The 26,675-nt window shown below is 39.3% G+C and overlaps 2 protein-coding genes and 1 long non-coding RNA gene across 5 annotated transcripts in view; 2 read left to right on the top strand and 1 right to left on the bottom strand.

The window, feature by feature from the left end:
* Nucleotides 1-8,337, top strand: part of LOC311433525 — an 11,740-nt gene extending 3,403 nt beyond the window's left edge. Inside the window, exons 2-4 of the long non-coding RNA XR_014690806.1 lie at nucleotides 4,801-5,071; nucleotides 7,734-7,803; nucleotides 8,217-8,337. This is a non-coding gene — a long non-coding RNA (uncharacterized lncRNA). The remainder of the gene's footprint in view (nucleotides 1-4,800; nucleotides 5,072-7,733; nucleotides 7,804-8,216) is intronic.
* Nucleotides 1,041-13,825, bottom strand: CHAC2 (ChaC glutathione specific gamma-glutamylcyclotransferase 2). The gene is made up of 3 exons (XM_084512734.1): nucleotides 13,547-13,825; nucleotides 5,869-5,904; nucleotides 1,041-2,561 (listed from the first exon to the last, which is right to left on the bottom strand). The coding sequence occupies exons 1-3, from the start codon at nucleotides 13,679-13,681 to the stop codon at nucleotides 2,178-2,180; spliced, it is 555 nt and encodes a 184-aa protein (XP_084368860.1). The 5' UTR covers nucleotides 13,682-13,825; the 3' UTR covers nucleotides 1,041-2,177.
* On the top strand, nucleotides 12,292-26,675 carry ASB3 (ankyrin repeat and SOCS box containing 3). Of its 3 annotated transcripts, none has more exons than XM_084512730.1 (10): nucleotides 12,292-12,431; nucleotides 14,613-14,825; nucleotides 15,144-15,302; nucleotides 17,118-17,230; nucleotides 17,779-17,914; nucleotides 18,348-18,525; nucleotides 19,312-19,509; nucleotides 21,442-21,693; nucleotides 23,805-23,938; nucleotides 25,440-26,675. In XM_084512730.1, the coding sequence occupies exons 2-10, from the start codon at nucleotides 14,630-14,632 to the stop codon at nucleotides 25,691-25,693; spliced, it is 1,620 nt and encodes a 539-aa protein (XP_084368856.1). In that variant the 5' UTR covers nucleotides 12,292-12,431; nucleotides 14,613-14,629; the 3' UTR covers nucleotides 25,694-26,675. The 3 variants fall into 3 exon arrangements, with proteins under 3 accessions (XP_084368856.1, XP_084368857.1, XP_084368855.1); XM_084512729.1 differs by lacking the exon at nucleotides 12,292-12,431 and adding an exon at nucleotides 13,800-14,013; XM_084512731.1 differs by lacking the exon at nucleotides 15,144-15,302.

The raw sequence follows: 26,675 nt of genomic DNA, 5'->3' as shown, positions 1-26,675 counted from the left end.
TCTTCTTTTTGTCTGGCTTTGTTGCTGGAGGAACACTTAAATATTCTTGAAATAACTCATACATAACATTTTCAGTAATAGTCCAGTATCCCACAACACTGGAGAGTTATTCTACGTCAGGGGGAATAATGCTTGCATAATGGTGCATGCTGATCAGTGCTGATGTGGCTATCGCTGGTAGTCTGGTGTGTGAAGTCACTCGCTCAAATGTTTAATTCCATCTTCAGGCATCTGAATGGTTGTTGTGATGGACAGACACCTGGACATCCCCATCAGGCTTCTGTCCCGCTGTACAGCTGAATTAGCTGAGGTTGCTTTTCCACTCAGTTATATTGATCTTAAACCAGTACAGTGCAGTGGAGAATCAAGACCTCTGAAGGATATTTATTCCATCAGTTTGCAAGTAACTCGTGTACTAATGGAACAATGGGGCCTCAGTACATGGGATTGTTTTGCTAATATAATTAGAGGATTTGTTTCTGCAAGTTACAGTAGTCCATCAAGTGAGACCCTATTACATGTTTTTTTTTTAAGAGTGGTATTCAACCACTAAACAGTAGCTTCTAAAAAACAGTAAACTGTTTTTTTCTTTCCTCAATAAATGTATGCCTGAGTGATGCCAGAAGCATGCTAAAGTTGTAAACTGGTATTTAAAAAAACAAAACAAAACAAAAAACAACAACAGCTTTCTTGGCTAAATATTTGAAGTAATCTTATTATCTGGAATTTAATTTTGGATTTAATATCCTACAATCTACTCATCTGGGTGCCTTTTTCAAATGTTTCCCACTAACATTTATTAATGTTCTTTTTTGCTTTTGTAGGTGGCCAAGAAAAGTAACAGCAGCTTGTTATGCTGATAACCCTAGTATTTTCCAGGAATTACAAATATAAAACAGGAAAATGCAAAGAAGGAAAATGGACAACCTGTATAGTAGAAACATACTGGTTTTGCAAGTACTGATGAAAAATATAGGCTTCCAAATGCCTACTGAACGTATATACATTCCCTGCATGAGAAAATAAGATGCTACATGGTATTTGAAACAGGACCTTTCCTATATTAACATTAAAAAAGTACACTTTGAAAGTTAACAAAAATAACTTAAAATTCTGAGAAGCAAGACAAGTCCTTGTTCGGACGGAAACTCCATTTGCCTATTTTGCATAAAGTAAGGCTATTAGCCTAAACTGGTGGCTTTCCAACTTTTTTTGGCTAGAAGTCCATAAAACACGTCAGCTGGCTGAAAAGAGGGTTCCTTTCTTAATGACCTTTTGTCTGTGAATCCCTGAAACACTGCTTGAACATCACTGGCTTAGAATCTATCATCACAGACTGGTAAGTTTCTACAAAATTGGGTTACAACAGCATCTAAAGGCAAATAACAAAGCTGAGAGTTTCTGAACGTTCTTGCTGCATCGTGGCTTCAAGTCATACTTTTAGTTAATTTTAACACTTTATTTTTATTTTTTAATCTTGAAAAATAAAATGAGGCACTAATATGGTACGGCTTGTTTGTGTCGGAGTACCCCAGCACTTTGTTTTTCAGGGGCTTGACACAATGAGCCAAAGGAAAGGACTATTTTTGTGACACTGACAGTTTATCCTCTATGTCTTAAGGACAAACATGCAGGGTAAGATCACTAATGCAATGGAACAACTTAATTTCGATGAACTTGAATGCTGATAGAAGTTTCCTACTATGCATTTACTATGCAGTTTACAATACCTACTTAACATTCATCTGTTTAGCTGCACTGAGCTCCATGCCGGTCTTGAATCTGAAAAAAACATCACTTGAATCAATGGGAGTTGTATCTGAATGCAGATTTTCACCTAAAAATACTTAAAAGATTTTTTTTTTAACCTGAAATAATAGAGAGGCGTAAGTGGTTCTCTTGAGATTTCTGTAAAGAAAGATGTAATCCTTGGATAAAAAGAAAACAATATACCAAATTCAAACCTAAAGCACTTCCCCTGCTCCCCTTTCTACAGACTCCCAAAAGAATGATTTTTAAAACCGTATGTTTTAATGACTAACTACTCTTTTGAACGCAATATTAAAATAAATAAGATAGCATAGTACAGAGAAACATGCCTCCAAGTCATATAGCCATTGTGCAATGAAACCATTCCTCTGAAGATGAAGCAAGATCATTAAAAGAAAGAAGTTATTCTATAGGCAATTTACGCTTTGATGCTTTTCCAATAGTTCCTTTACTAGTTTCTCCAAGGAGAAGAGGTGTTCATCCACGTCTTCTGGTACGAGGTTTCTCATAGAGTCAGCGAGTTCAAACAGGTATTCTGTGTTTCTTCCACTGGGACCAACCGCATTAATGATCTGTTCGGCGATTTCTTCTAGAGGTGCGGGACCAAGGTAGTTAGGGTTATCGCGAGTTCCGATGTACAGTAATACATCAAATGGTTTTATTGACGAGTCTTTTGGGTAGAAAACGACAGTTGTAGTCCTGTAGCCTCCTTTCTCTCTGAAGTCTAGGTATGCCTTGACTTCACATTCTTGTCCAGCTGGCAATCTGTAAGCAACACCCCATACACACCCCTGTTGAAGGACATAAGAAAAGAAAAACCCAAGTGGAGTTTAAAAGCATGCTCAGAAATTAATGTATTTCTGTTTTATTTTGGTAAGACTTTCTTCACACTTTATCTTCCATTTTCAGTCTTATAACTATTTCTAAACTGTTCTTCTAAGCAGTCCCATATTAAAAGGGCTGTTTTATTTAGGAAATCTAAGATCAAAATAGCAATTATGCAGATTGGTCCTCTTCCTGATGCCAAGGCCGTTCTTATGAAACAATTTCTTGTTGCAGTTAAATTTGAAATAGTGAATAGCCTTCGTGGGCTTCTGAAGACTGAAAGAGCTGGTAGGAAGGACACAAAGTGTCTTCCTGACCTCACAAAGATCGCAGAGTGGAAATGAAAATTGTAAAGAGTACCAAATTCGAAGTAATTTTGACCAAGTCTTGTCTCTGTTTAGTTACGTTTTCACTTTTAAGGATGTGGGTGTCACTTCTGTCACACACATTTGGCAGGAGGAGGGTGGTGATGCTACTGTGCTAATACTGAACCTGAGAAGAAAATGCTGGAATAAACCTTCAGTTTGCGCAACTGGGGCATACCAGCTCCTCAGCAAACACTGCTGGATTAATTTCATCGCTGTCTTAGTAAATCTGATTATTTCTTCATCATCCTCATGGATAAAATCTCTGAGAAAGCATTTAACTGTGCTGTGAGTTAGTTATACTCCCTTACAGAGTTTTGTATGGGCAGATGAGTGAGATCTGAGTAGGGACAGATTAACAGGATGTTGTTGGCTTTTGTTTGATTTGCTTTGTTTAAATAGCATAGGCAAATGGTTACGGTCTGTTATCCTTTACAGGCTACATATTGTTTTTTATGAATGCTGCTTTAAACTATGTGATAATCTGTTTTGTCTACTGCCAACATCAAATGTGGGCTCTTCCTGCAGTGAAGCGGGTACACAAAACAGTGCTACAGTAACGATGACAAAACAATTATTATTTTTTTTTCCTTAAAATAAGACCTTGGTATTTAGTCATAATAATGGTGGGATGGTGATGTTTGTTAATGAGAGCTGAATTTGGCAGTTTGACTTTAACAAGCAGGTCAAAGGCATTTCATTAAGAAAAGATGCAGAGGAGGCATTTCCTATGGCACCCTCCGTGGATGGCCACACCATTACATGTGCTGCGGCCAGGAGTAGCCCTGGGGAGTACAAAAAGTGGTCCTTGCTTCCCCTCGGCTGCTTGTGGTGTGGGTTTGCTCCAGCTGTCTGCAGGGGTCCCTTCTGCACGTGCTATGTGCTGGACTTACGTCTGCCACGTAGATGGACCTTGTGGGTAGGAAAATCTCTGCAGGTGTGGTGGGGACAGGGGCTGCGGAACATTCGGTTGAAGCAGGCAAATGCTGCTCGTTCATTCATTTTGGTTTCAGTGTAGGGGATCCCTATTTCAGATGAAAAATTAAAACCCGGAAATCTGACAAGCGTACAGTTGTTCCTTCTCGTGTGGTTTCCTCTTTAATTGGTGCAGAAATGCAGACGGAGCAAATTAAACTAACTCTCCAAGCTAGACGCTTCCAAACCGTGCTGTGCCTATTGCCAGTGAAAAAGGATGCACGGCTGGCACTGAGCTGGGGGCTGGCAGTGCCAATGACAGAAAGCGCTGCTTCTGCTGGCACCGCAGTGCTCAGGGCAGGGGACACAACGGCTGCAGGCTGCTGAGGTGCGGTCAGCATAAGGATACCTTCCGAAGCTGCAGAATGGGTTACTGGAATTAAAGGACATTACTTGTCACTCGATGTTTATGGGTGAGGTGTGATTATCTGGCTGTACCAGATTCTGGAGAAAAGGGAAAAAAAAAAAAACACCAAACAAACAAAACTGGTTTGCTAAGGGGAAAAAAGTTTCTATGGCAACAAGTAAGTTTGCTTAACAATAGAAACTGAGTGACAACAAACATAACCATTCTTTGTTTATATAGGAGTCTGTGTAACATAATGGTACCCAGCAGTACAGCAACGTGAAAAAACCTCTTACTAGAAAGGTACAGAAAATCACAATGAGAGACAGTGCATTGCATTCTGCTGGTTTTGCTAACTGCACAAACAGATGAACTTTACGATTACAGTTAAACTTACCTCTATCTGTGGCTGCTATTTCGGGGCATAGGTTGATAAGACAACATTATCAGAACCGTACAGATAAGCTACTGTAAATAAAAACGAACCACTGCCAAAATACCCATCTCCCTGTCTTCCAGCCTTGCGTTGTGTGGCCTTGCTCCAGCCCTGCTCCCCACCTGCTCTGGAGGCAGCAGTACCTGCAGGGACGCACTCCCTTCAAGTGTCAAGCAGCTGGACGGACACGACCATCACAGCAAGGCGCCGAACACAGCGGCTCTGCTGCACTGAGGGTCTGCAGAGACTGGGGGAGCACCTGCACCCGAGATCTACCACCAAATCATCTCCCATGGCTTCCCAGCCTCATGAGTCCTGTCCTGGCTGGTGAGCCGTCCAACCAAGAGCTCTCTGGTGGGTAAGAGCCCTAAATTAATGTAGTAGCTGTAGTAGCATGTAGTTGTAAAGATAGGTTCATTATTATCAAACAGAATTAGGACTGGGTAAAGGCAGAAAAATCTTAGTTTTCCTACAACTTCAAGGACTGAAAGTGTAGGCCTGATTTCACCTCTCCTCCCTCTCACAACCCAGACATTTCCCTTGTGCTTTTCTAAGTGAGACCTAAGTAACAAGTTGAAAGATGAGCAAGAACAGTAGACCCAGGCCAAAGGTCTTTTTGTCCTATGCAGGAGCTAATTTCACGTTACGTAGAAACTAAATGCAGGGTTGTGGCATTTAATTCCTTAAGCATTTTATCCGTGTAGCAAAAAATAAGGCAAAGACATCTCCTTTTTAACATTAGTATTATCTTGGTGTGTTTCAGTTTTTATTTTGGGAGGCTAAGATTGTGGTTCTAACGCAACACCTGATGTCTAATATCAGTGTGTCTTCAGCGCTGTAAACACGCCAAAAGTAAAACTCTGTGTTTTGTAGCTGGATAGCTGAAGTGACTCGTCATGACAATACTTGAAAATTTACCTTTCATAATAATAGACCAAAACTACTTCCAGTTGCTTAGTTTAGACTGATGGATTTATTTGAAATAATGAATAGTCATTGGTGTAGCTCCAAGGAATTTTGAGAGAACGTTTCATTGCAGTAAAGATAACTCAATTATTGGGTTGTAGAGAAACAAAATTAATAGAGACTTACTACACAGGCTGGGAACACAATAGGACAGTCTGTACACTACAGAGACAGGAGTACTGTACCTCAGGGTCTTCAACCAGAGTCACAACTCTTCCAGGCTAAAATTAAAAGAAAATCATTGTTAGTTCAGTAAGAAGCTTTCATTGTAAATCACTGATGACAACAATTAATTAAAGCAAAACTATGTTGAATGCACCTTCCTCAGTCATGTTGCTTCTTCTCAGTACTGTGCTGTATTTTTTTCTCTATAATGACAACAAGGTAAACCTTCTCACTTGTACACAAAAAGTCTATACACAGGCATGGAAAAGAATGTAACATCGAAATCCAGCTTGCATACCCTAAGCAAGGTATTACCATTTCTGGTTTGGCTTGCACTAACTGGATTTTAGAAAATGTTAATTATACACCGTGACACATGGCAACTCCTAGGTTTAAAAGCACCCTGCAAATTAGATGTTTTTGAAAACATACAGCAAAGAAATCTGCTAGGGGTTTTTAGTAAGATAAAACTCTTTACATTAGTACTGGGTAACTCAAAGTTGAAAAAAAAAAAAAAAAGGTTTTTGTACAGAAGACTGTTTTTTTCCTCTTTTCCCCCTCCCAGCTCCTTCTGTCTTACTGGACAGAGGGAGGATACCTTTAGAACGGCTTCTTTTTCCTATGAGCTACCTCTTGCAGGAAGAGTAGGAAGTCAGTTTGTAAATACAGAAAAGATAATTAATGATTTTTTTTGTATGACCTGGAGAATCATAGAATATCCTGCATTGGGAGGGACCCAGAAGGATCACTGATACCAACTACTACATAACAGCATTTTAAAATATAAACATAGAACACTGTGAGGAAACTACTACATCTGTAGTGTAAAATTGCTGATTTTGGCATCAGATTAGTGTACAAGTGTCTTTGATTCCTTGTAAGGGAAAGCAGAGACATTGCCATTCATTCAATTGTAGTCTAGGACAGAAATTAATTTTCTTAGGAGCTACAAAGATAACCTGAACTCAGTGTACGTGGATGCATGCCTTTCACTTAGTTTTAGCTAGCTTTCACTCTTCTACTACTACATCATTTCAGTCTTTTTCTGACTCATCTGTAGTAGATTCATCGACATATCAGTGCTTTTCTGTTTGCTTAGTCTATACCTGTATTTGTCTCTCTCACACAGTAATAACATGGGTCTTCGCCTACATTAAGCCTTTGGAAAGCCATACTTTCTTTTCATAACAAACAAATATGAAATTTAGTTTTTACAGAACACTTAACTGATACTATCAACTATAGATACTATTTATTCAATGTTGGATCTTTTATAATCTTAAAGGCTGTTTATTTATAAGCTCTGAGGTGCTGCATTTTTTCATTCTCATGCCACTCTTCACCCAGCTTCAGCCATTTGTTTCTGATCTGATTGATAAAATAAGGCAACAAAACTAAGAAAGTACTAAAATGATTTCTATTTGAGAACATTGAGGAATCAGTTCTATACCACAGCTCTATACAATTAAGCAAGATAACTGAGGTGTTTCTTCATAAAAAGCATGACATAGGAAATGCACCTGTTCATCTTAGTCTGTTTGAAAACAGTCTCAATCAATAAATTACCTGGAGCTGTTTTGCTGTCATTCAGTTTTTAATCTCAAAGGAAGCTGGTTAACACACTGCACTAATAATAGTACTGAAGGGTTCACCTTGAGTTAGGCTAAATATGTCACAGACTGTTTATTTAGAGAGTGCGTCTTAAGGAGTCTCGTTCAGACAAGAACGCTGAACTCGGTCTAGGTGTTCTCTCTTTTAATAGACGGGAAATTCTGATGATCAAATGTTTTTCTAAATGTTTTAGGTTTAACAAAGTGAGAACAAACGCTACCAAAACTGCCATACTGAGATAAAGACCTATGGTCTGTCACACTCTCTGTTTTAGGCTCTTCTCCTAAGCACCTGATGCTGTTAAAGAAACACATGCACACAATCATTTATGTAAGAAGCTGCTGGTGGGTATAAATGCATGCATGGGTATTAGCACAAACAGAAGCAGTTCATCCACCATACTTTCTCCTGTCAGTCACAGCATTAAAATCTATACCTGTCTTACTGTCGTAGCTACCACAATATCACTTTTCCACTCATTTGCCCAGTTTATTTTAACACCTTTTATATAGTCTCTGCCAAATCTCATGGCAGTGAGTTCAGCGATTTAAATACGTATTTTATTAGTTTTGTTTGCTCTCTTTTCCTTGAGCCTTCTTTCCTGATAATTTTAAGTATTTCTCATTCTGATGCTAGGAAAAATAGCTGATTCTTGCTGTCCATTCACTTTCTCTATACATTCACTCTTTTACAATGCAACTCTCACTACTGCTTTTTTTTATTTGCCAAACTGAAGGGTTTATTTCTCTTCATACAGAAGTAACTTTTCTCTGGCTGGGACGACTGACCCTCTCTGCACACTCACACATATTTCTGTCATCCAGCTGTGCCATAATCATTCCAAGACAGAGTATCTGGTACTCCACAAAACTGTCAAGGTACAGGTGTGCTTATTGGCTCACGTGCTAATCACCCTCCCCCCAGTTATTCATTTTCTAATGAAGCAACATATGAGAAAAACTGTCTTTACAAGAATAAAAATAATAAAACCATCCATAATGACACTGAGTTAGCTTCTGAGCTCTGACAGATAATACAGAATACGGCTTAGTTTTCTATACGGCCATCAGCTTCTTCCATAGTTGTTAACACTTCTCTAACTTGTCTTTTCCATAGTGGTCACTAAGAATTTGTAAATGGTAGATTAAAGAGACGTTTTGTGGTGTGAAACCGCTTTCTCTGTATTAACAGCAATGCCTGTATCTGAAGCCTAACTAATAAATGTAAAATACTGAAACAGTAAAGTTAAAAGTTCTGAAAGCAGTGAAGTACTGAGTAGGTCATCTTCAAATCAGCTGTGTGATGAAAGAACAATCTGTTTGTCTACATAAGGCCAGGATATTTGTTTTATTGGATTGTAGAGTCTGTCTTGCACGGAGCTGCCTAAACCAAACACTATTACGGAACCACAGGTATTATCCATGCCAGCTAAGTAAAGAAAGTCATGTATCTGTAAATGACTGGCTATATAATATAAACCAAAATGATTTCTATTGTGTCCAAGGAGTACTGCCAAGGGCAAACCTGAATGACCTCCTAAATCAGGTGTCTTTGAGGAATTCCTTTCAGTTCTGTGCAGCCTGCAGTTCCTTAGATCTAGCTGATGTGTCCTATGAAACTGAAGTAAGATCTTCCATGGCTATGCTAGATTGTTTTCAGTGATACCATAAAGTGTTCAGGTATTAAAACTACTGAACATTTACTGATTGAAAAAATTTGAACATTTACTGAATCAATTAGTTTTGGCATCTGGGTGTGAAAATAAGGTGGAATAAGAGGGAACATTACGTTAGAAATTATTTTAGTTTGATTACCTCTTAAAAAATTTTCAGAAAGGGGAATAAAAGTTTGCTAGTAAGTAGGAATATAATAATTTTAAATGGTTTCCTTAAAGAACAAGATTATTTAAACAAAGAGGAGCTTTTTGTGCTTCATTTTCCTGCGCCTAGTGATAGCATAACAGGAGCTGTCTGTCTGTCCTCCCCTAGGCCCCTTGCTGGGGACATCCAGTGGAGCTGGGGTTGATTTTCAAAGGCTGGCAATCCTGGATTTTCACTGCCCCAGAACAGACAGTAGAGAAATGCAGAGGCTAGCAGGATCCTGTAACACCTTCACAGCAAATCTTATTTGGACAGTTTCCTGATGGGACTTCTTTTCTCCATTTCACATTTAACAAACTAAAAGCCCTTCATCATCTTGATGTAACTGTAAGCTGAATTATTCTGTATAAACTTGGTAACCCCATGTCAGAGTGCACATGTGGGAGTCCCATAGGGGTTAAAAGCAGACAGCAGGAGTGAAATTAATCATGTCATCAAGTTTCCTTAGTGTTTTTTGTTGTTGTTGTTGTTTTTCCCAAAGCACATCCAAAGTTTAGCTACAGAGTCTCTAGCAGATCCAGATATACACCGACAGGCCACATGGCAGAGCTGCCACTGCACTGGGCAGCAAAGCTGGGGAGCAGCTACAGCAAATGGGAAGGGGATTACAAGGAGAACCCAGCAAACTCTGCTGTTTGGCTGCAGAAAGCTCTCAGTGTGGTTGGAACCATATTGTGCTAACAGTGGTTTCACACTTCAGCCCTTACATGTATTTGCACTTCAGTGCTGTTCCTATGGTTTACAGCAGACGGATGCAGAATTTGACTCACACGAGGAAAAGGGCAGAACTGAAGCATGCAGTCCCACCTCAGCACTGCACATGGCTCTTGTTGCCTTGCACAGAACAGCTTTGAAAAAAAAACAGGGTCTATGGGCACACACATCTCCAGGCTCTTCAGACAGCTGCTGAACGTTATAATAGTTCAGATTAATGCATCTGGGTGAGATTATGCCCCCACATTTTATATTAGTTGAGGAGGTCTGAATAATTTTAGCAAATCTTGAAACCTGGGAATGTTTTAGGGAACTGGAGCATAACAAGAATTCAGTATTTTTAAAGTATAAAATCAGTAGCCTAGGGAACTGTAGATTATTCTGATACTGCTGGAAGAAAAACAGAACTGTTATGTTGAGAATCTCAGACAATGAACACTAAAAATACAGTTTGTGAATATGAAAAGCTGGTTATTTCAGAAAAGGAGCTGGGATTATCATCATAGTATGAGCGCTCTGCTTTGTTATTGGAAAAAGAGAAAAGTAATGTTGGTGATGTTTTTAACACCACTCTCTTCTCTCCCTCCCCCCCCAAAAAAAAAGAAAAAAAAAAAAGAAAAAAGTTGAATATAGAAAGTGATTATGCAGGAATCACACTTTAGGAGATTTGGAAACACTGAAAAGTCCAACAGGTGACCAAAACCAGCAATGCACAGGTAAGAAAGCTGGCCTTACTAGATGAGGTTTTGGAAGCTTTGAACCTTATTTTTTTGGAGTGAAAATACTAAGTTATGCTTTGGTTATGTTGTATTTAAAAATCCACAATTTCCCCCTCATTCTAGTCTGAGAGGTTTTACGTGAATCAGGCAGGACTGTATTTCTGTTGCCATTTTTTCTAAAGCTTGGAGTAAGAAATTTGAATTTGCCATTTATGCAAACAACCTTTCTTTCTTATTCAGGTCCTTCTAAGCCAATGGCTCTTTTTTTTCAGGGAACACTGTTATTGCCTGATAAGATTCAAGCAGCTTTAAAGTAATGCTTGGAGTAATCCAACAAAAATCTTCATTTTAAGTAGAGCTAATGCATAAATTCAGGAATATTTTGAAAAACAAAATCCTTTTTTTTTTCTGCACTCTGATCTTAAAAACTTTTTTCCAATTTATCATCCTGTAAACTACAAAATATGGCACCACGATGAAACATCACTTTATAACTAGTTAACCTTCTTACTACAATATAAGTTGAGCAGTTCAAAGTACGAGTACAGGGTCAACTGAGTTTTGCACTAAAAGCTTGCAGCCATTGTATGTAAAAGTGCTCTGTATGTTTTTGTTGCGCTGACCGTGGAATGTTGTAGCAACTCGTGTTTTCAGGAGGGCCTTTTTTAACTTGCTGGCTAGAATTTCAGTGCTGTTCTTTAAAACGCATTAGTACTGAAGGACCAATTTCACTTGTAGTTCACCCACAAGAGACGTCATCTCCGATGTCACAGAGGTTTTAATGGTTTTATAGCGGCGATTATTTGGCCTGGTTAAATGGGAAGTCTCCACAGTGTGCTTCTCAGCATTCACTGAGGCAGCTTCTTTGCCTTGGAAGTAACAGCAACAATTCATGGACTGCAGCAATGCAAGAAGGCATTAACTTGTTGATTCTGAGAAAAAAAGTGTATTTGTTAATGCTAAGTGTTTCTGTAAACAAAAATAAAATGTATTAACCAGTTTGCATAAATAATAATGCACTGTTTCTAAACAGAAATAGACCAGTGCATGGGCACTGTTGCTTTTTGTTTGTTTGTTTTAAGGCTCTGTATGCCTGCAGATGATGGTTCTGGGCATGACCTGGACTGGGGCAGAAATTCAAAGAATTAAGCTTCCTGGAACAAAGGTTGTGCTAGTTGATAGTAACCTGGCATGGCCATTTTGCAAGACTTTCCAAATTTGCACAAACACACTCTGGGTATCCCCTGAATTTCAGCTAGCCCAAAAGAAGGTAATACAGTGGGGTCTCCAACGATATCTGCAGAAAGGAAGAACTGGCCTGTGAGGGTTTCGTTCCTTTCTGAAGCGCAAAGAGAGGACTTTCTCTACGGATGTAAAAATATTGCTTTAAAGCCTGGCTTCCCAAGTTCAGGAGGCTTATGGATCAGCCACTCTTACGCCCCACCTGAACAATATTTTGCATGTTTTTTTCAGGACTTCCGAATTCAGTAAAGGAATAGAAATGTCACAGTGCTCACAAAAACACAGTTTGAAGAGGGATGACTGGTGAGTGAGGAATCAGGGTTCCTACTGAGAAAGCACTGGGCTGTCCTGCCAGCATCCCCTCTTATCCAGCCACGTGCAGCTGGAGGAACGCTTACTCAGAGTGACTTTGTGCTGGTAAGTACTGTGCAAGCTACTCTGTGGTCTCTGATGCAGTTATTAGTGCTAGTTGAGACTAAATGAAAACTCTTCCCATGCTACACGTAGCATGCTGGTTTATTTATAAAAAGAATCCTTATGCCCTTGCTGGGGGTGCTCTTCCGAAATTACATTCCAGCTTTAGAGTGGAGTCACCGGGTCTGACAGCTGCTTTAGCAAGCATCAGGAAAACAAGTTTACACTATACAAAACCAACATTCAAAGTAGGTAAATTGTTGGAGAGCTGAACCCAAGTATCAGTTTCTGTACATATATGATCAGTTTGCATTTCTGATGACTCAGCCGTGAGCAGCATCTGCAGCTGTAAATAACACAGTCCTGCCACATCAAAGGCATTCATCTAACCCGCTGGGTGGTTCTGTAACCTATTGTTTCTTTAGCATTTGTCGAGCCATTTAGAATTATATGAGGGCGATAGCCCCTGTATGGGGAGGGTGATACAGGCTCCCACAGCAGAGAAAAACTATTATTCTCGTGCCAGTGGCTAAAAAATACCTATGTTCCAATGAAATTGGAAGTGTCTGCTGCTGGATTTTTAGGTTTTTCATAGTTTTTCTGACCAGTAAATAAGCTTCTTTCAGTAAAAAAGAAAGAAAGCTGAAAAACAACCGCAAGGTGCATGCATACTCAGGTGCATGGGTCTGGCCCTCACTTACCAAGCAGCCTTTCTGCCCAAAGCCAGGCACCCACAGCGTGCAGTATTTTAAATATTTAGAATATTTTGATCCACGTCTGTATAAATGAGTGAGCAGCACAGTTATTTTTCCCCTATTAAAAAGGAAAGATGGTTATTTTTGTTATCATTTCCCTGTCAGAAGTTCATTAGAAGTTTTCATTGACAGCAGAGAATCCAGGAGGAAATGAACCCTCGGACTTTCAAAGTAGAAAACAAAACAAACAAAAAAAAAGGTCGAAGTGGGGTTATTGAGCCCGGGTGGCTGACAGGGGATGACCGGAGTGTCTGCCCCCGGCAGGCAGCAGGTGCTGCCCAGGTGAGGAGAAGGCTCCCTGCCCCGGGGAGCCGTGCCGAGCCCGGTGTGGCCGCTGCCCGGCCCGGCCCGCCGCCGCCTCACCTTGCCCGGCACGCCGCGGTGGTCGGTGCTGCCCTGCCAGAAGCGGCGGCTGTAGCCCAGGATGCGCCCCACCATCTTCTCCTCGAAGGGGAAGTCCACCTTCCAGATGAGGGAGCCGTAGCCGAACACCCACATGGCCGCCGCCCGCCGCGCTGCCCCGACTGCGGGCGGGGCCGGGCCGGGCCGGCCGCGGGGCCTGCGCGCTGCGAGCGGGGCGGGCACGGAGGGGACGGCACCGGGGGGAGCCCGGCCCCCACAGCACCGCCTCCGCGGGGACGGGGGCGAACGGGGACCCCTCCCTGTGCCCTCACCCCCTCCCTGACCCGCGGGGCGCTCGGCTCGCAAACGCGCCTCAGGCAGCGGCCCCGCTGGGAGGAAGCGGGGCGGCCTCAGGTGCTCCGGGCTGGGGGCTGGAGGCCGGCACCAGGCGCTTGGGAAGCGGCTGAGAAGGCAGCAGGCAGCCGAGGGTAACGCGGGGGGGGTCCCTCGTGGGTCCCTCGTGGGTCCTAGGGGTTCCTAGCGCCACCTCTTCCTAGGGGGTGCGTGCTTCTGTCAGATCTCAGGCTGACTGACGCGTGGGGAAAAGTTGTGGTGTATTGCAGAGTTTGTTCTCGACCATGTTTTGTGGCCTAAGTGCTATGCTTTGTGCTCGGAGGTGGAGTAGGTCTAGAAATTACTTTTTATTTTAAGTTAATTTGGCTTCATAGCGTGTCTTAAAATTGTAAAATCATGTAGTCTTTTTGAGTTGTTTTTCGTTTCTTTTTAGGACAGGAAGGAGGTAGAGGAGTAGATCTGCATGAAGGTGTTTCAAGTCTTTTTTTTGTTGTGGGTTGGCATGGTTCCTATGATGGTTCCCATCTGTATCTGGGTTCCTAACCCGAGCGGCTTGAAATGACAAGATTTCTTCCTCAAGGGTTGCTGCACTAAGGCTCTGCTTTCTCGTTCATTCAGGGTGCTTCTGGCCCTGTGTTGAAAGCTACCTCTGCTGCAATCTGTGTACGTCTTGTACTAACAACCACTTTTTTTTTTTTTTTTTCTCCTTGTCGTCTTCCCCTTCCTACTGCAGACCTCATCTAACAAAGGATGGATTTCACAGAGGCGTATTCTGATCGGTGTTCCACTGTGGGACTCGCAGCAAGAGAAGGAAATGTTAAAATGCTGAGGAAACTGATTAAACAGGGGTACAGTCTTGATGTCCCAGATAACAGGGGGTGGATGCCAATCCATGAAGCAGCAGCTCACAATTCCAGTGAATGTCTGAGGCTGCTAATTGATGCAGGTAAGGAAAAAAAATACATGGAATAGCTCAAATTTGTAAATTTGTTTCGTAGACATTGACTATAGTAAAGTGGCCATGTTGTAGCCTGTGAATGACAACTGGTTTTACTTTACCTTTTCAGTCCAAGGTAGGTATATTATTATCATATATTGCTTTGGGCAGCAATAACTGATGATGCTGTTTGAAGGAGTCCATCAGCACATTCATGGACATGCTGCAGGCCTCCCATCTCCAATAACTCAGTTATTTTAAGTTATTTTAAATTATTTTAAGAACTGTGTTTTGCAATTTATTGCAATTTATTGTTACAATCTGTAGCTCCATCTGACAACTACATAAATTCAAAGACGTTTGAAGGCATGGGTGCACTGCACCTTTCTGCACGCTGTGGCTCTTTGGAAAATGTCGGTGTTCTTCTAGAAGCTGGAGTTGATGCTGATGAAGTTACCACTGAGGCAACCACCGCGCTCTTCTTAGGTGATGCATGCTTCTGTGAAATCTTAGACTGACTGATATGTGGGGAGAAGTTGTGGTATATTCCAGAGTTTATTCTCTATCATGTTTCATATTTTTGTAGCCTAAATGCTATGCTTTGTGCTCGGAGGTGGAGTAGGTCTAGCTATTACTTTCAGCTTCAAAGCTGAATGCGCTGCCCCTTCTTTCCCTCCTTCACTCTCCATTAATTTCACTTATCTGATCTGAGGAGATAATGTTAATGATGAAGATCTTACTGTTCAGAAAGAGGCAGTAGTTCTTCAGATCTTCCTGAAGGCTGATGCATTTGATCTCTAATTCATGGATGCTTCATGTGTATTACTGCTAAGATACTACTTAGACAAATAAGTTATTTTTCTTATGTCTGTCTTTCTAATGTACATAAACCAAAACTGGAAGGGATATTTACACCTTTTGTATTGATTGGCAAGTTATTTTTCTACTGAGCAAAGGAAAATAGTAAGTTCTACACCATGTTTAACTAAATATAAATTCAATTCCATGTTCATACACCTCAAACAGTATGTGAATGATGTTAAAATACAATAGGGTTTGCTGTGGTGGCTGTGGGGTGTTATGGTGGTAAACAAGGTTTATGCAGAATGAGAGTATTTTTTTCTAAGCACATCACTTGTCTAATAAATAAAGTTCCAGGCATATTAACTTCTTGTAATAGGACATGTAAAATTGCTAAAACAATTTCTCTGATTTTCATTTGGTAGTTTAACAACTAAGGTTCCTTAGTTTAATATCTTCTATAGTTTTGTTTACATCTTTAAATGCTTAAGACTTCTATAGTGAATCCTCAGAATACTAATTATTGAATTAAATATGCTTGTTGTTTTACAAACACTGTGATTGCCACGTTAACTTTTACCTACAAGTCTGTTGACACTTAATTTTTAAACAACTAAATAGGTTATTTATTTAAAAGAATCTGTAGCAGACAGCACTTGTGGGGAAATCTTCATTAAAGGCACACTGGATAGAGGTACAGTATGCCTAAGTGCTTACATAGATGAGACTGGACCAAGGAACGGTCCTGGGGTTGTGTAGCCAAGGGATTTTCAAAACAGAAAAAGTTCATGGCCAGGTATCCAGAGTGCAGAATAGGGCTACGGCACAGCTCAGTGTTGGACACTGAGTACTGCAAGCCAGAGGCACCCATTTTGCAAGCATGTGCATGAATATTTGAAAAATAGTGATGATTCACAGGTGATTTATCACCGTATCAAGCACTCCCTGATACATGAGAAGTGTGTCTTGGCAGAATTGGTGGTGGCAGAAATACAAGGATGAGTCAAGATACTGAAGGAGGCTTTGTCTACGAATATACTTGTATAAACTAAATGTACAATTTATAAATGAAGTTTATATAGATGTTAAATCACAGTTTTAAACTTTTTTTTCTGTAACAAGTTTGAGTTTGGAGGAAGTTGCTGGGACATAGCAGTGGGCTTCCTAAGTTCAGGAGGCCACAGCAACTGTCGCACAGTTAGCAGCCAGCTGCGGAATTGTCTCAGATTCACAGGAGAGAAACTTGCTTTTGTTGTGCGTATTAGTGCAATGGGGGTGGGATTTTAACACATCTAACTAGACCTTTTGTGACTGAATTTCCATTCTCTGTATCTGTGTTTTTGCAGTTTAAATGTAAAAGGCAAGTAAGCAAATACACTTATAAAAGAATTAGGATTATTGTGTCAGGAATTTAGTGTTGAGAGCATCTGAGATTTTCAATGAGTTCTTTAACTTAATAAGGAGATTTTTTTTTTGGTTGTTTTACTCTTTTGTTTGAAGCTGTTGAAAACGGACATGTAGAGGTTGTAAAGCTTCTGCTCCAACATGGAGCAAATGTTGAAGGACCTCATTCCTGGTCTGGGTGGAATTCTTTGCACCAAGCTGCTTTTCAGGTAACCTGTAAGTGTATCATACCATTTCCGTGTAACTGGTGTATTCTGAGTGGTAGTTTGTATATTTTTTGCCTTTTTATCAGATGATTTTCTTTCCTAACCTACCCTAACAGTCATGTACATGCAATGTACAGAAGACTGTGTCTGATATGATATGATGAAACTACATGATGTTGGGAAGCAGTAATTATTTAACTATTACAAATATTTCAAGCACTTACAAGCTCACTGACTGTATCTGTTACAAGATTTTTTCTGAGAAAGAATTCCATTTAGTATTTCCTGATCCCTGAGATATAAGACGTGTTTCTAGCATGGAAATATATTAGCTCAGTGGCTCTATAAACTAATTTAATTTCCATTTGTATTAGGTAAATGAACAAAAGTGAAAAAATAAATAATTTATTTTTTTCCAACATTAATTTTGCAGTATACCTCTAGAATATATTGCATTTTTTCTGATTTCTGTTTAGAAGGGGGGGGGGGGGAGCAGATTATGTAAATTCCAGATCTTTTCTTCTTGTTAAGAATAAAAATATTTATTTCAGGGATACACTGAAATAATTAAAATACTCCTGGAGAAAGGGGCAAGCATTGAGTGTAAGGACGACTTTGGAATTACGCCTTTGTTTGTTGCTGCTCAGTATGGAAAGCTGGAGAGCTTAAGAGTGCTTGTATCCCATGGTAATTGCAGTCTTTTGTTTGTCTTTATTGTTTTTAAGCTTGCATCAGCCTGTCATCAGATACAATTTTAGTTCCACTTTTACAATTCATAACTTCACATTTAAATAATGTAATCTAGATGTAGTTAGTTAGGTATGCAAAACTACCTTAATTACTAAAAAGCTGATTTAGGAATTTGATGTTGTTTTCATGAAATGATAGTAGGAAATAATAAAACTATGAAAAAAGTAAGGATCATCAGGGTTTCAGAACACCTTCAATAGCACTACATTAGCACTGTTTTGATGACATCCTCTCTCTGGTCACAAAGCATCAGCAGTAGTTTCATCCAGATAGTGAACAAGTTTCATGTGTCTAAGTGCATGTATAGCCAAAATTAAGTGAGTAACTTGTTTGTTTTGTGTTGAGTAATCTCAAGTGTTGGATTTGTCAGGCGCAGACATCAACTGTCAGGCCAAAGACAGAGCCACTCCACTACTGATCGCTGCGCAGGAGGGCCATGCAAAGTGTGTGGAGCTGTTACTGTCAAAAGGGGCAGATCCAAACCTCTACTGCAACGAGGACAACTGGCAGTTACCTATTCACGCAGCAGCTGAAATGGGCCATAAAAAGTAGGTGGTCAAAAATACATTCAAAACTTTGGGTGTCAAATCGATGCCTCTTCTCAAATTGATGAGGAGGGCAGACTGTGCTTAGATACTGAGCTGCTTTTTCTTCATTTTAGTAGAAACAGAAGATGGGTTGGCAAAAATGTCAACGTTAGGAATGTCTTCAAATCAAATGCTGCATTCATAGCTGTTGCAGCACTACGTAACTGGCAGTCTGAGCAGCATCAATAAATTCTCGTAGCAAAGGAACTGGTGTTTACCCTGGAATTCTCATTAGCTGGGAAGGATGTGGAGGGTAAAATAGACTGATTCGTCTGCTTCAGTGTCTCAGTGAGTGTTGTCGAACAGAAGGAAATACTCGTTTTATTTGCAACTTGCATATTGAGTTCACTTCCAGGCTTCATAGGAGTCTAGTTTTAAATGTGCACCAGAGGTACCCTATTGCTGTAAAAAGGATCCTTGGAAAATAGGAAATATGTCTCTCATTTGAATTAAAACATACGTATTGCTAGCCTCCTTCGAATAACGGAATACAAGATTTTAGAGGCACCTAAGTCTGTACATGGCAGTGCAGTTTTTTCTGCCTATCATCAGTGCAAATCCAAGCAGAAGCACGCTGTGGGTGTGGGTATGAAATGACAATGGTTCTTTAAAGCAAACTAAGCAGTGAAAAAACAGGTAGGGTTTTTTTCTTGAGTTGTAATGACCATATGAAAAATAACCATACGTTTGAAATGTAATCATTGCATAAGGTCATGCAATTAAATAGTGTTTTTTAAATATTTGCAGTATACTAGAGATGCTAATACCAATTACTGACCGGATTTGCGACAAAGAAAAAGGCAAAGTGAGCCCTGTGTATTCAGCAGTATATGGAGGTAATAAAGAATGTTTAGAAATGTTACTTAAAGAAGGCTACAGTCCAGATGCTCAGGAGTGCCTTAGCTTCGACTGCAGATCACCCATGTGTATGGTTTTCCAAAAAAAGTAAGTATAACTATTCTATTCCGAAATTATTCATAACTCTGCTGGTCTTCTATTTAACTTTTTTTTTTTTTTTTTTTTTTTTAATATGTGGGGTTTCCCTGCCCTTTTTCTTCCAGCTCGTGAGCTGGCAGAATTAAACCGTAAGTACAAAGATGGTGTGTGGAGCTGTTGTTGAAGGCTTCCTAGGGGAAGCTTGGTCTTTGAAGGGGATTCCTGTAGAACATAACTGCAGGTTTTGTGCTTTGAAGAGGCCTTATCAACACACCTCTGTCTTCTGGGAACATGCCTTGATGCTCTAATTCAGTACAGAGGACTCTTAATTAACTAAATTCCTTTTGGTAAGGATGAATTACTGGAAAGTAGTGTTGTACTTTTCTGTATGCCGGTCTTCTGCATAAGACTAGCAGAATTAACCAGGTCAACATTATAGCTGTAAGGAGGACTTGAAAATGGAATAAATTTGATGTAATGACTAATTTCTTTCTGTATCTGGTAGATAGTGCACACCCCTGGTATTCAACAGGAAATAAAATAATGCTTACTTCATAATACAAAGGCTGTCAAAGTAGAGGAAAAATAGTAAGGTATAAGAGCCTTACTGTTCTTTATGCGTATGGTATGTCTGTGAGCTGTTCTTAGTGAACTTTTTGTTGATTTTTTCCTTTAATAATGAATCTGTTTCTTCATTTTTCTGTGGGAAATTAATTTGTGGAAGAGTGGGCTATTTTTATTTTATTGTTCTAAGAGATCCAGATGTTGCTGTCCCTAGGTTCGCCTTGTCCTTCTCCCAGAGTAATTCAGTTTATAAAATATACGAGGGACTGAATGCTGACACAGCTCAAAGCAAGATTGAGAATCAAATCTGGGTCGCTTCTTGGCAGCACTGGGTTTTGCACAGAGCTAATTTTTAGATTCTAATTTAGATTCTAATTGAGAACAACTGCCTAATACTGCTTTATGGCTTAGGGCAATGGAGAAATTTTAATGTGGTAGAGAATCCATCTGAAAACAACTTTTTAAAAATTCAGTTGATTGCTGTCTACTGTCTAATATTTTGCCAGAATTCAAGTTAGTTGACCCTTTGTAGACAGTCTTCCTTGGGAACATCAACCCGGAGTAATGTTACGTGCCCAGTGTGCTTCATTAGAGAAAATACCTTCATAGAGACTTTTAAATTTTCTTAAAACTCAGATTCTAACAGAGTGTTTGACATTCATGGATCAAAATTTGTTTCTTGTGCTGTTGTTCAAATCCGTGAACTTTTGGTAGTTTTGAATTTTGTTCACACACCCCTTCCCCCCCCCCTGCCCCGCATTAAAATGCACATTATACAGTAGATCCAAAAGTATAGGGAGATTCTGTGGCTACCTTACATTTGTGACTCATGATTTCAGTTTCTTATTTTTGAATCTTGTTTTCCACATATGACCTGTTCTGATTTCCTTTATTTAAGGAAGAAAAATCAAAGCATGCAATACTTCAGCAGTTTCAAAACCTCATCACCTGCAAACCTTCTTAGCTAAAATACAAAGGTGAGAGGAGATGTATCTCGGTGCCCCAACTGCTATAACTACCTGAGGCTTGAACACAGGCCTACAGCCTATCTGAGAAGTTGTTTTTTGTGAGAAAGCCTGCCCTCATTTTTCTTTCTCATTTGTGAGAAAGCCTGCCCAAGTTGGAAGCTGAAAGGAACCGCGGGTTTCTCAGGACAGAACCAACAATTGTGTTAAATATAAGGACCGGGGTCTCCTAAACCAATTTAGGTTTAAACTGATGCTTTCTAGAAACAATTGGAGTCAGGCTGGTGTGGTTTTCTTTGGGTTTGTGGGGATTTCTCATAGAGGAAGTATGCTTGCTCAGTGGCAACAACTTAAAGATGCTTTTCTGTGGAAAAACTAATGGGATGTCCTGTTCCATGTGTGCTGCTCGTAGGTTTTTTAATTTAATTGGTATTTTTCTGAAATACGGGATCACGCTGCTTGGGATCAATTTGGGATATTGCCTGTGCCATGAAAAGTTTACGTTGTTTCGACGCTTCTTGAAGTTGGGCTGTTCACTGCCTTCTGGCGATCAGTTATCAGAGTTCATAAGTTACGCAGTTAAAGCACACGAGGAGTACAAGCAATGGCTGCCCCACCTGCTCTTGGCTGGTTTTAATCCAGTGAATTTGCTGTTCAGGTTCTGGTAAGCAGACGTTACCTTGTTTTCTTAAATGTTGTATGCTAATCTGTAAAGCTGTTGCAAATGAGAGTTTTTAGCTGAGAATTAGTGATTATCAGTTGTCATGATCAGGAATGGGAAGGTCTGAAATAAGGTTCATGGATAATGGCTGGATTGAGTAAAACAAATGACCGTGAGGAAGATGGCAGAATGAAGACTGTTCTATTCCTACCCTGGAGAAAGGCATCTTTTCTTGCTTTTTAAACTCAGCATTTCTTAAAAGCACCCATGTTTTGTTGCAAGTTGAGTTTCTATGTATAATACAGGAATTGTAGGAAGAATTTCAAATACCAAGAAAGGTTAAGAGAGATAGGAAACAAATGGAAGATGAAGGTGGTCTGAGGTTAGGAGCAAAGGAAAGAGAGCTAGAGCTAGAGCTTGTGTTAAACAAAATACTGTGGCAAAAGTATTCTTCTGTGTATAAGTTACTGCTTGGTGCTGGTTTATATTTAATTAGGCACTGCAGAGTTAAACATGTACATAAAATTATGAAGTATTTGTATTTCCTTCTGTTTTTTTTTTCCTGTCCATGGAAAAGATGCTTAGATTTGATCAACTTCATACTTCTAAGTGGTTAACAAGATAATTTATGCTCTGTAACGTTATTGCATATATCACTTAAATGTATGAAAGGAGTACGATTTTAAGATCTACTTAGTTTTTAAATACCAATTTATATTTCAGCTAATGTTAGGTCGTTATGCTCTTGGTATTTTAAAAAACATTCATTTATGACTTAGTGAGATTCTCCTGTTCATTAGCATCCATGATGTGCTGAGCAGTAGAGGAGCATACGAAGAGCTGGGCACCTCTGTGCTTTTGTATATCATATTTATAAACAGGAGACTAAGTGATTGCACAAGTAGACACACTTCAAGATGACAATTCAGGGGGGAAACAGGTGTCCCTGTGTATGTATATGATAGGAGATGCTTTTTTGTATTTTGTTATCTGCAACTGCTTTTATAGAGTTTACTTTTTTGTTTAAATACCCACTTTTTAAAAATAGTGCATTTTACATCATAATCCACAGAACTGATGTTTCTATGAGTTTAACTGCAGTATTGACTATTCTGTCTTGGAAAGTAACAAGAGGATAATAGAGCAATGATAGGTATATGGTTGATTAACTGCCCCTGGCTCATTGTGCAAAACAACTATATAATCATAAACACGTCAGTCTAGAGCATTGGCACTTTTAATTACCAGCAGGAAAGTGAAGTCACCCTTCTCTTTAAGACGGCCAAGCAGTCAGACCTCGCTCCTGGGTGCTTTTCAATAAGTGTATAAAAGTAAATCTCAGTGTTGGAAACTGAAATAATAAAAACTAGAAAGGACATAAAATATTTTTGACACGACTCTCTTAAAAAAGGAAGTGTATGAAAAATGTTTAGTATTTTGTGTGTTTACAGCATTTTATATTTCCATTTAGATGAAAATTCAGGATTGTATATATATAGATAAGAAGGTGTTCTATGAAATTGTGTGACTGTTCATCATGTGTAGTACTAAAAAAGCTGTTTTACCTGCTGTTACTTTAAGCCTCTTTATAAGTTCCATCCAGTTAAACTATTGCTAGAAGTTCTTTCTACATTCTAAAGAAATGAAATGTAGGAGAGTTTGAAACACTTGCAAATTTTGTTGTTTTGTTTGATTGTTTTAAATAAGTAGCTAAATATTTGCTATGTGTTTTTTTTTTTTCCTCAAACATGATGGTAATGCTTGTAACACCCTGTTGTCTCACCACTTTAACTAGAATTTAGGTGTAAATTGAATAAGAAGTAAGTGCAGAGAAGAGTGCTCTCTTTTACCAAGGCATTTGTATTTCAGAACAGGTATTTTTCTCTTGCAGTCTAGCTTACTTCTGAAAAAAAAAAGTAATGGAGGAAGATAAAATCCTTAGTAAGGAGGCATGCTGTCAGAATTACTTTGAATTTCTATTTAATGGTTTTCTGTGCTTGGAATATATATTGTTATGGATTTGTTAAAAACAAGAAAACTTTCTGGGTGTTACTTCTATTACTATATTTATGCTATTGTGTAAAGTGATATCTTACGGGAGTTGTGTTGTGCAGGATTTACTCTGTGAGTGAGGATGTCCTTAATTTCATTCTGGAGTTCACAAACTGGAAGAGACTTCCCCCAGCTGTCGAACGAGACCTTTCAGACTACAAAGAGAAATTCAGCTGGACTCCCAAGAGCCATTTTGGTAAGCAAAACAATTGGAAAAATAAGTCTCTGTGTATACTGATCTCCAGGATATAAGTGGGAAACAGCTCTTTGTCCTAACACATAAATGCAAAGAAGGTCAAATAGTCAGTAGATACTGCTTGTCCAGAAACTGGGCAGCAGAAACAATAGTTACCGAAAACAAGCAAACAAAACATATCTGAATGAATTTTACTGATTTCATTGTTCGATTCATAGTTCATGTGTTTCAATTCGGGTTATCTTTTCCTCTTCAAATTAACAAGCATGCTGTAAAATATGGGCAGCGACTATAAGTTAGTACTGCATCTTCCTAAAGATCCTCTTCTGGGAAGATTTAAGTTGCATTTTCTAGACAATATCCCGCTGCCTTTGTTTTTAAATTTGATTTGTATTTCTAACAAAGTGTTTATCTTGTTCTGGAAGCATTGACAGTAATTAAAATAAAAGCCATCTATATCATCATACTAAATACCTACAAATCTAGAAATTCATTATCACTCCTGTAATTGAAACAAAGTCAGCCAAAACGATTCAATTATAGATTGTCCAGGAACACCAGTGCTTGACGTTTTCACCTTCCAGAAAAGCAGCTTTAACATAGAGCTTGCACTATGACCTATGCATTATGTTACTGAAAAACTGCTCAAATATGTTAGTGACTCAGTTTAAAGCATATTCTTTTTTAAATTGGCTACAATAATTTTGAAAACGTCTAAATCATATTATTGTTATTAAATAAGACTTTATTTTGAATATTTAACGCTAATGAGGATATATTTTTGGAGTGTAAAAAAAAAAAAGGCTTTATTTGGGGAAATTTATTTGAAGTTCTTTCGGTTCCTTTGTTGTTAATAAATGTATGTGTGTTGTAATAGTATTTAATACCCTGTAACCAAATAGCAATACTTGTAATTTAAGTATTATATGTATTATGTTTAATGATATAATAATATATTAAATATATTATTGTTACTATTATTATTATCTATTACAAATAGCAATACTGACCAAACCTGCAGAGAGGAAGAAGGTGGGAAGACAGTTTTTCACTTTTTCATTCTTTCAGCCAAGAGCAGTCAGGGCAAGCAGGCCAGCTGCTATGCTGAGCAGTATTTTCCCCTTGAGGAGTATTAAGTACTCTGAGATAACTGAGATAAGCTGGTCATGTGAGTGAGCACAAGAAATTAAAAATGAAGAGTTTGTGACGAAAAATTCAAGAACTGACATTCATACCTCCAGCTGAAGGCTTACAAAATGTATAGTCCCGTAAAGTTTTGTATTTCAATAGAGAAGGATGAGTATGGCAACTGCATAAATGATTGCAGTTGATATTATAGCAAAAAAGCTGATGTGGCAGAGCAGTGTCCTTCACAGTCAATAATTCTGCCTCGTTACCTGGCTGAGAATGGGGGGTTTCAGAGGGATCTATGTAAACTAAGCAGACAGGCAGTGTAGTCCCATGGTTCCGTTCACCACTTGATCTGTTTTGTATTCCTCAGCCTTCATTCCTTCCCTGTCTCACCTGTGTCGTCTTGAGATCCGGTCCATTTTAACGAGTGAACGCCTGCGATCGGACCGCTTCATCCGGGACTTGCCGCTGCCGGCCTGTCTGCAGGACTACCTCCTGTACCTGGATGTACTTCGTGCCAGCGCTGTCCCAGAGCAGGAGGATTGCCTGGGGCAGCGAGAGGAGGCAGTTCACTCTGCCACCACCTCCAGCTCTGAAGATGCAGAGAGGAGGGACAGTCCGTAATGCCAGCACTAGCTGATGGCACTGCCAGCGACTCAACGCTGTGGCCGCAAGTTTTGTAAAGGCAGTTAGCAGGCACCAGGGAAACACTGCTGTAAGTAAGGTTGCAGAAATGAATCTTTTCATGCTGCAGTTTTATACCAAATTGGGACGTTTGTTACAAGCTCTATGATGTGCTCATTTAAAAAGTCTTCTTGTAGCTTTCTAGGTCTGTGAATATTTTCTGATTTTGAAAGGAAGTGTTTAACTCTTGCAGAGTAAAATTAGCTTGTTCAATGAACAGAGCTTATATAGTAGCTGAAGTCTATTTGGTCAGACACTGTGAATAGATACCACATTCTAAGTACAGCATATACAGTACAAGGAAAACAATGGTGTATTATTGTTGTGAAGTTGTATGTTGGGGAGTAATCTAGCTGAACCAGAGGTAGAAAATTAATGAGAAAGGGAAGGATTTCCTCAATAAACTGCCCCCCCCCTTCTTTCCTTGTTCATCTGTATTCAGCATGTGGAGAGCTGTTGTTCTTTTATCATCATTTTCAGTCATCTTTGAGCAGCTCTTCCTAGTCACTTCCCTTGGAACTGTTTGTGCTTGTCTCCCCACGTGGTTGCTTTTAGTCAATATTTTTATAGTTAAGAGCAAATCATTGCATATGAACATTAAGTTAACGTGATCCAAAGTCAAGGGATTTGTTTGTATCTCTTACTCAGTAACAAATACACCACTTTCTTCTTTCTTTAGAACTGTTTACAACCTTGATTTAACGTCATAATTTCTTAAGAATATTCCTTATACCTCAAATATGTTTACAGCTAGCACTGGAGCCTATAAGAGCTGCAACTATGATTTGGAGCAATAGTTGCAGTTTTCTGCTCAAATTTATTGCAGGATGTAACTTTAACATTTGTGTTCTTTAGTGACAAACTGAATTATGAAATAAATGAGATCCTTTCCTCTAAATAGAATTTCTTGCATAAAATCTGA

This window comes from Aythya ferina, assembly GCF_964211825.1.
Source record: "Aythya ferina genome assembly, chromosome: 3".
NCBI classification, from domain to species: domain Eukaryota; kingdom Metazoa; phylum Chordata; class Aves; order Anseriformes; family Anatidae; genus Aythya; species Aythya ferina.
This window is presented reverse-complemented; position numbering and strand designations above follow the sequence as displayed.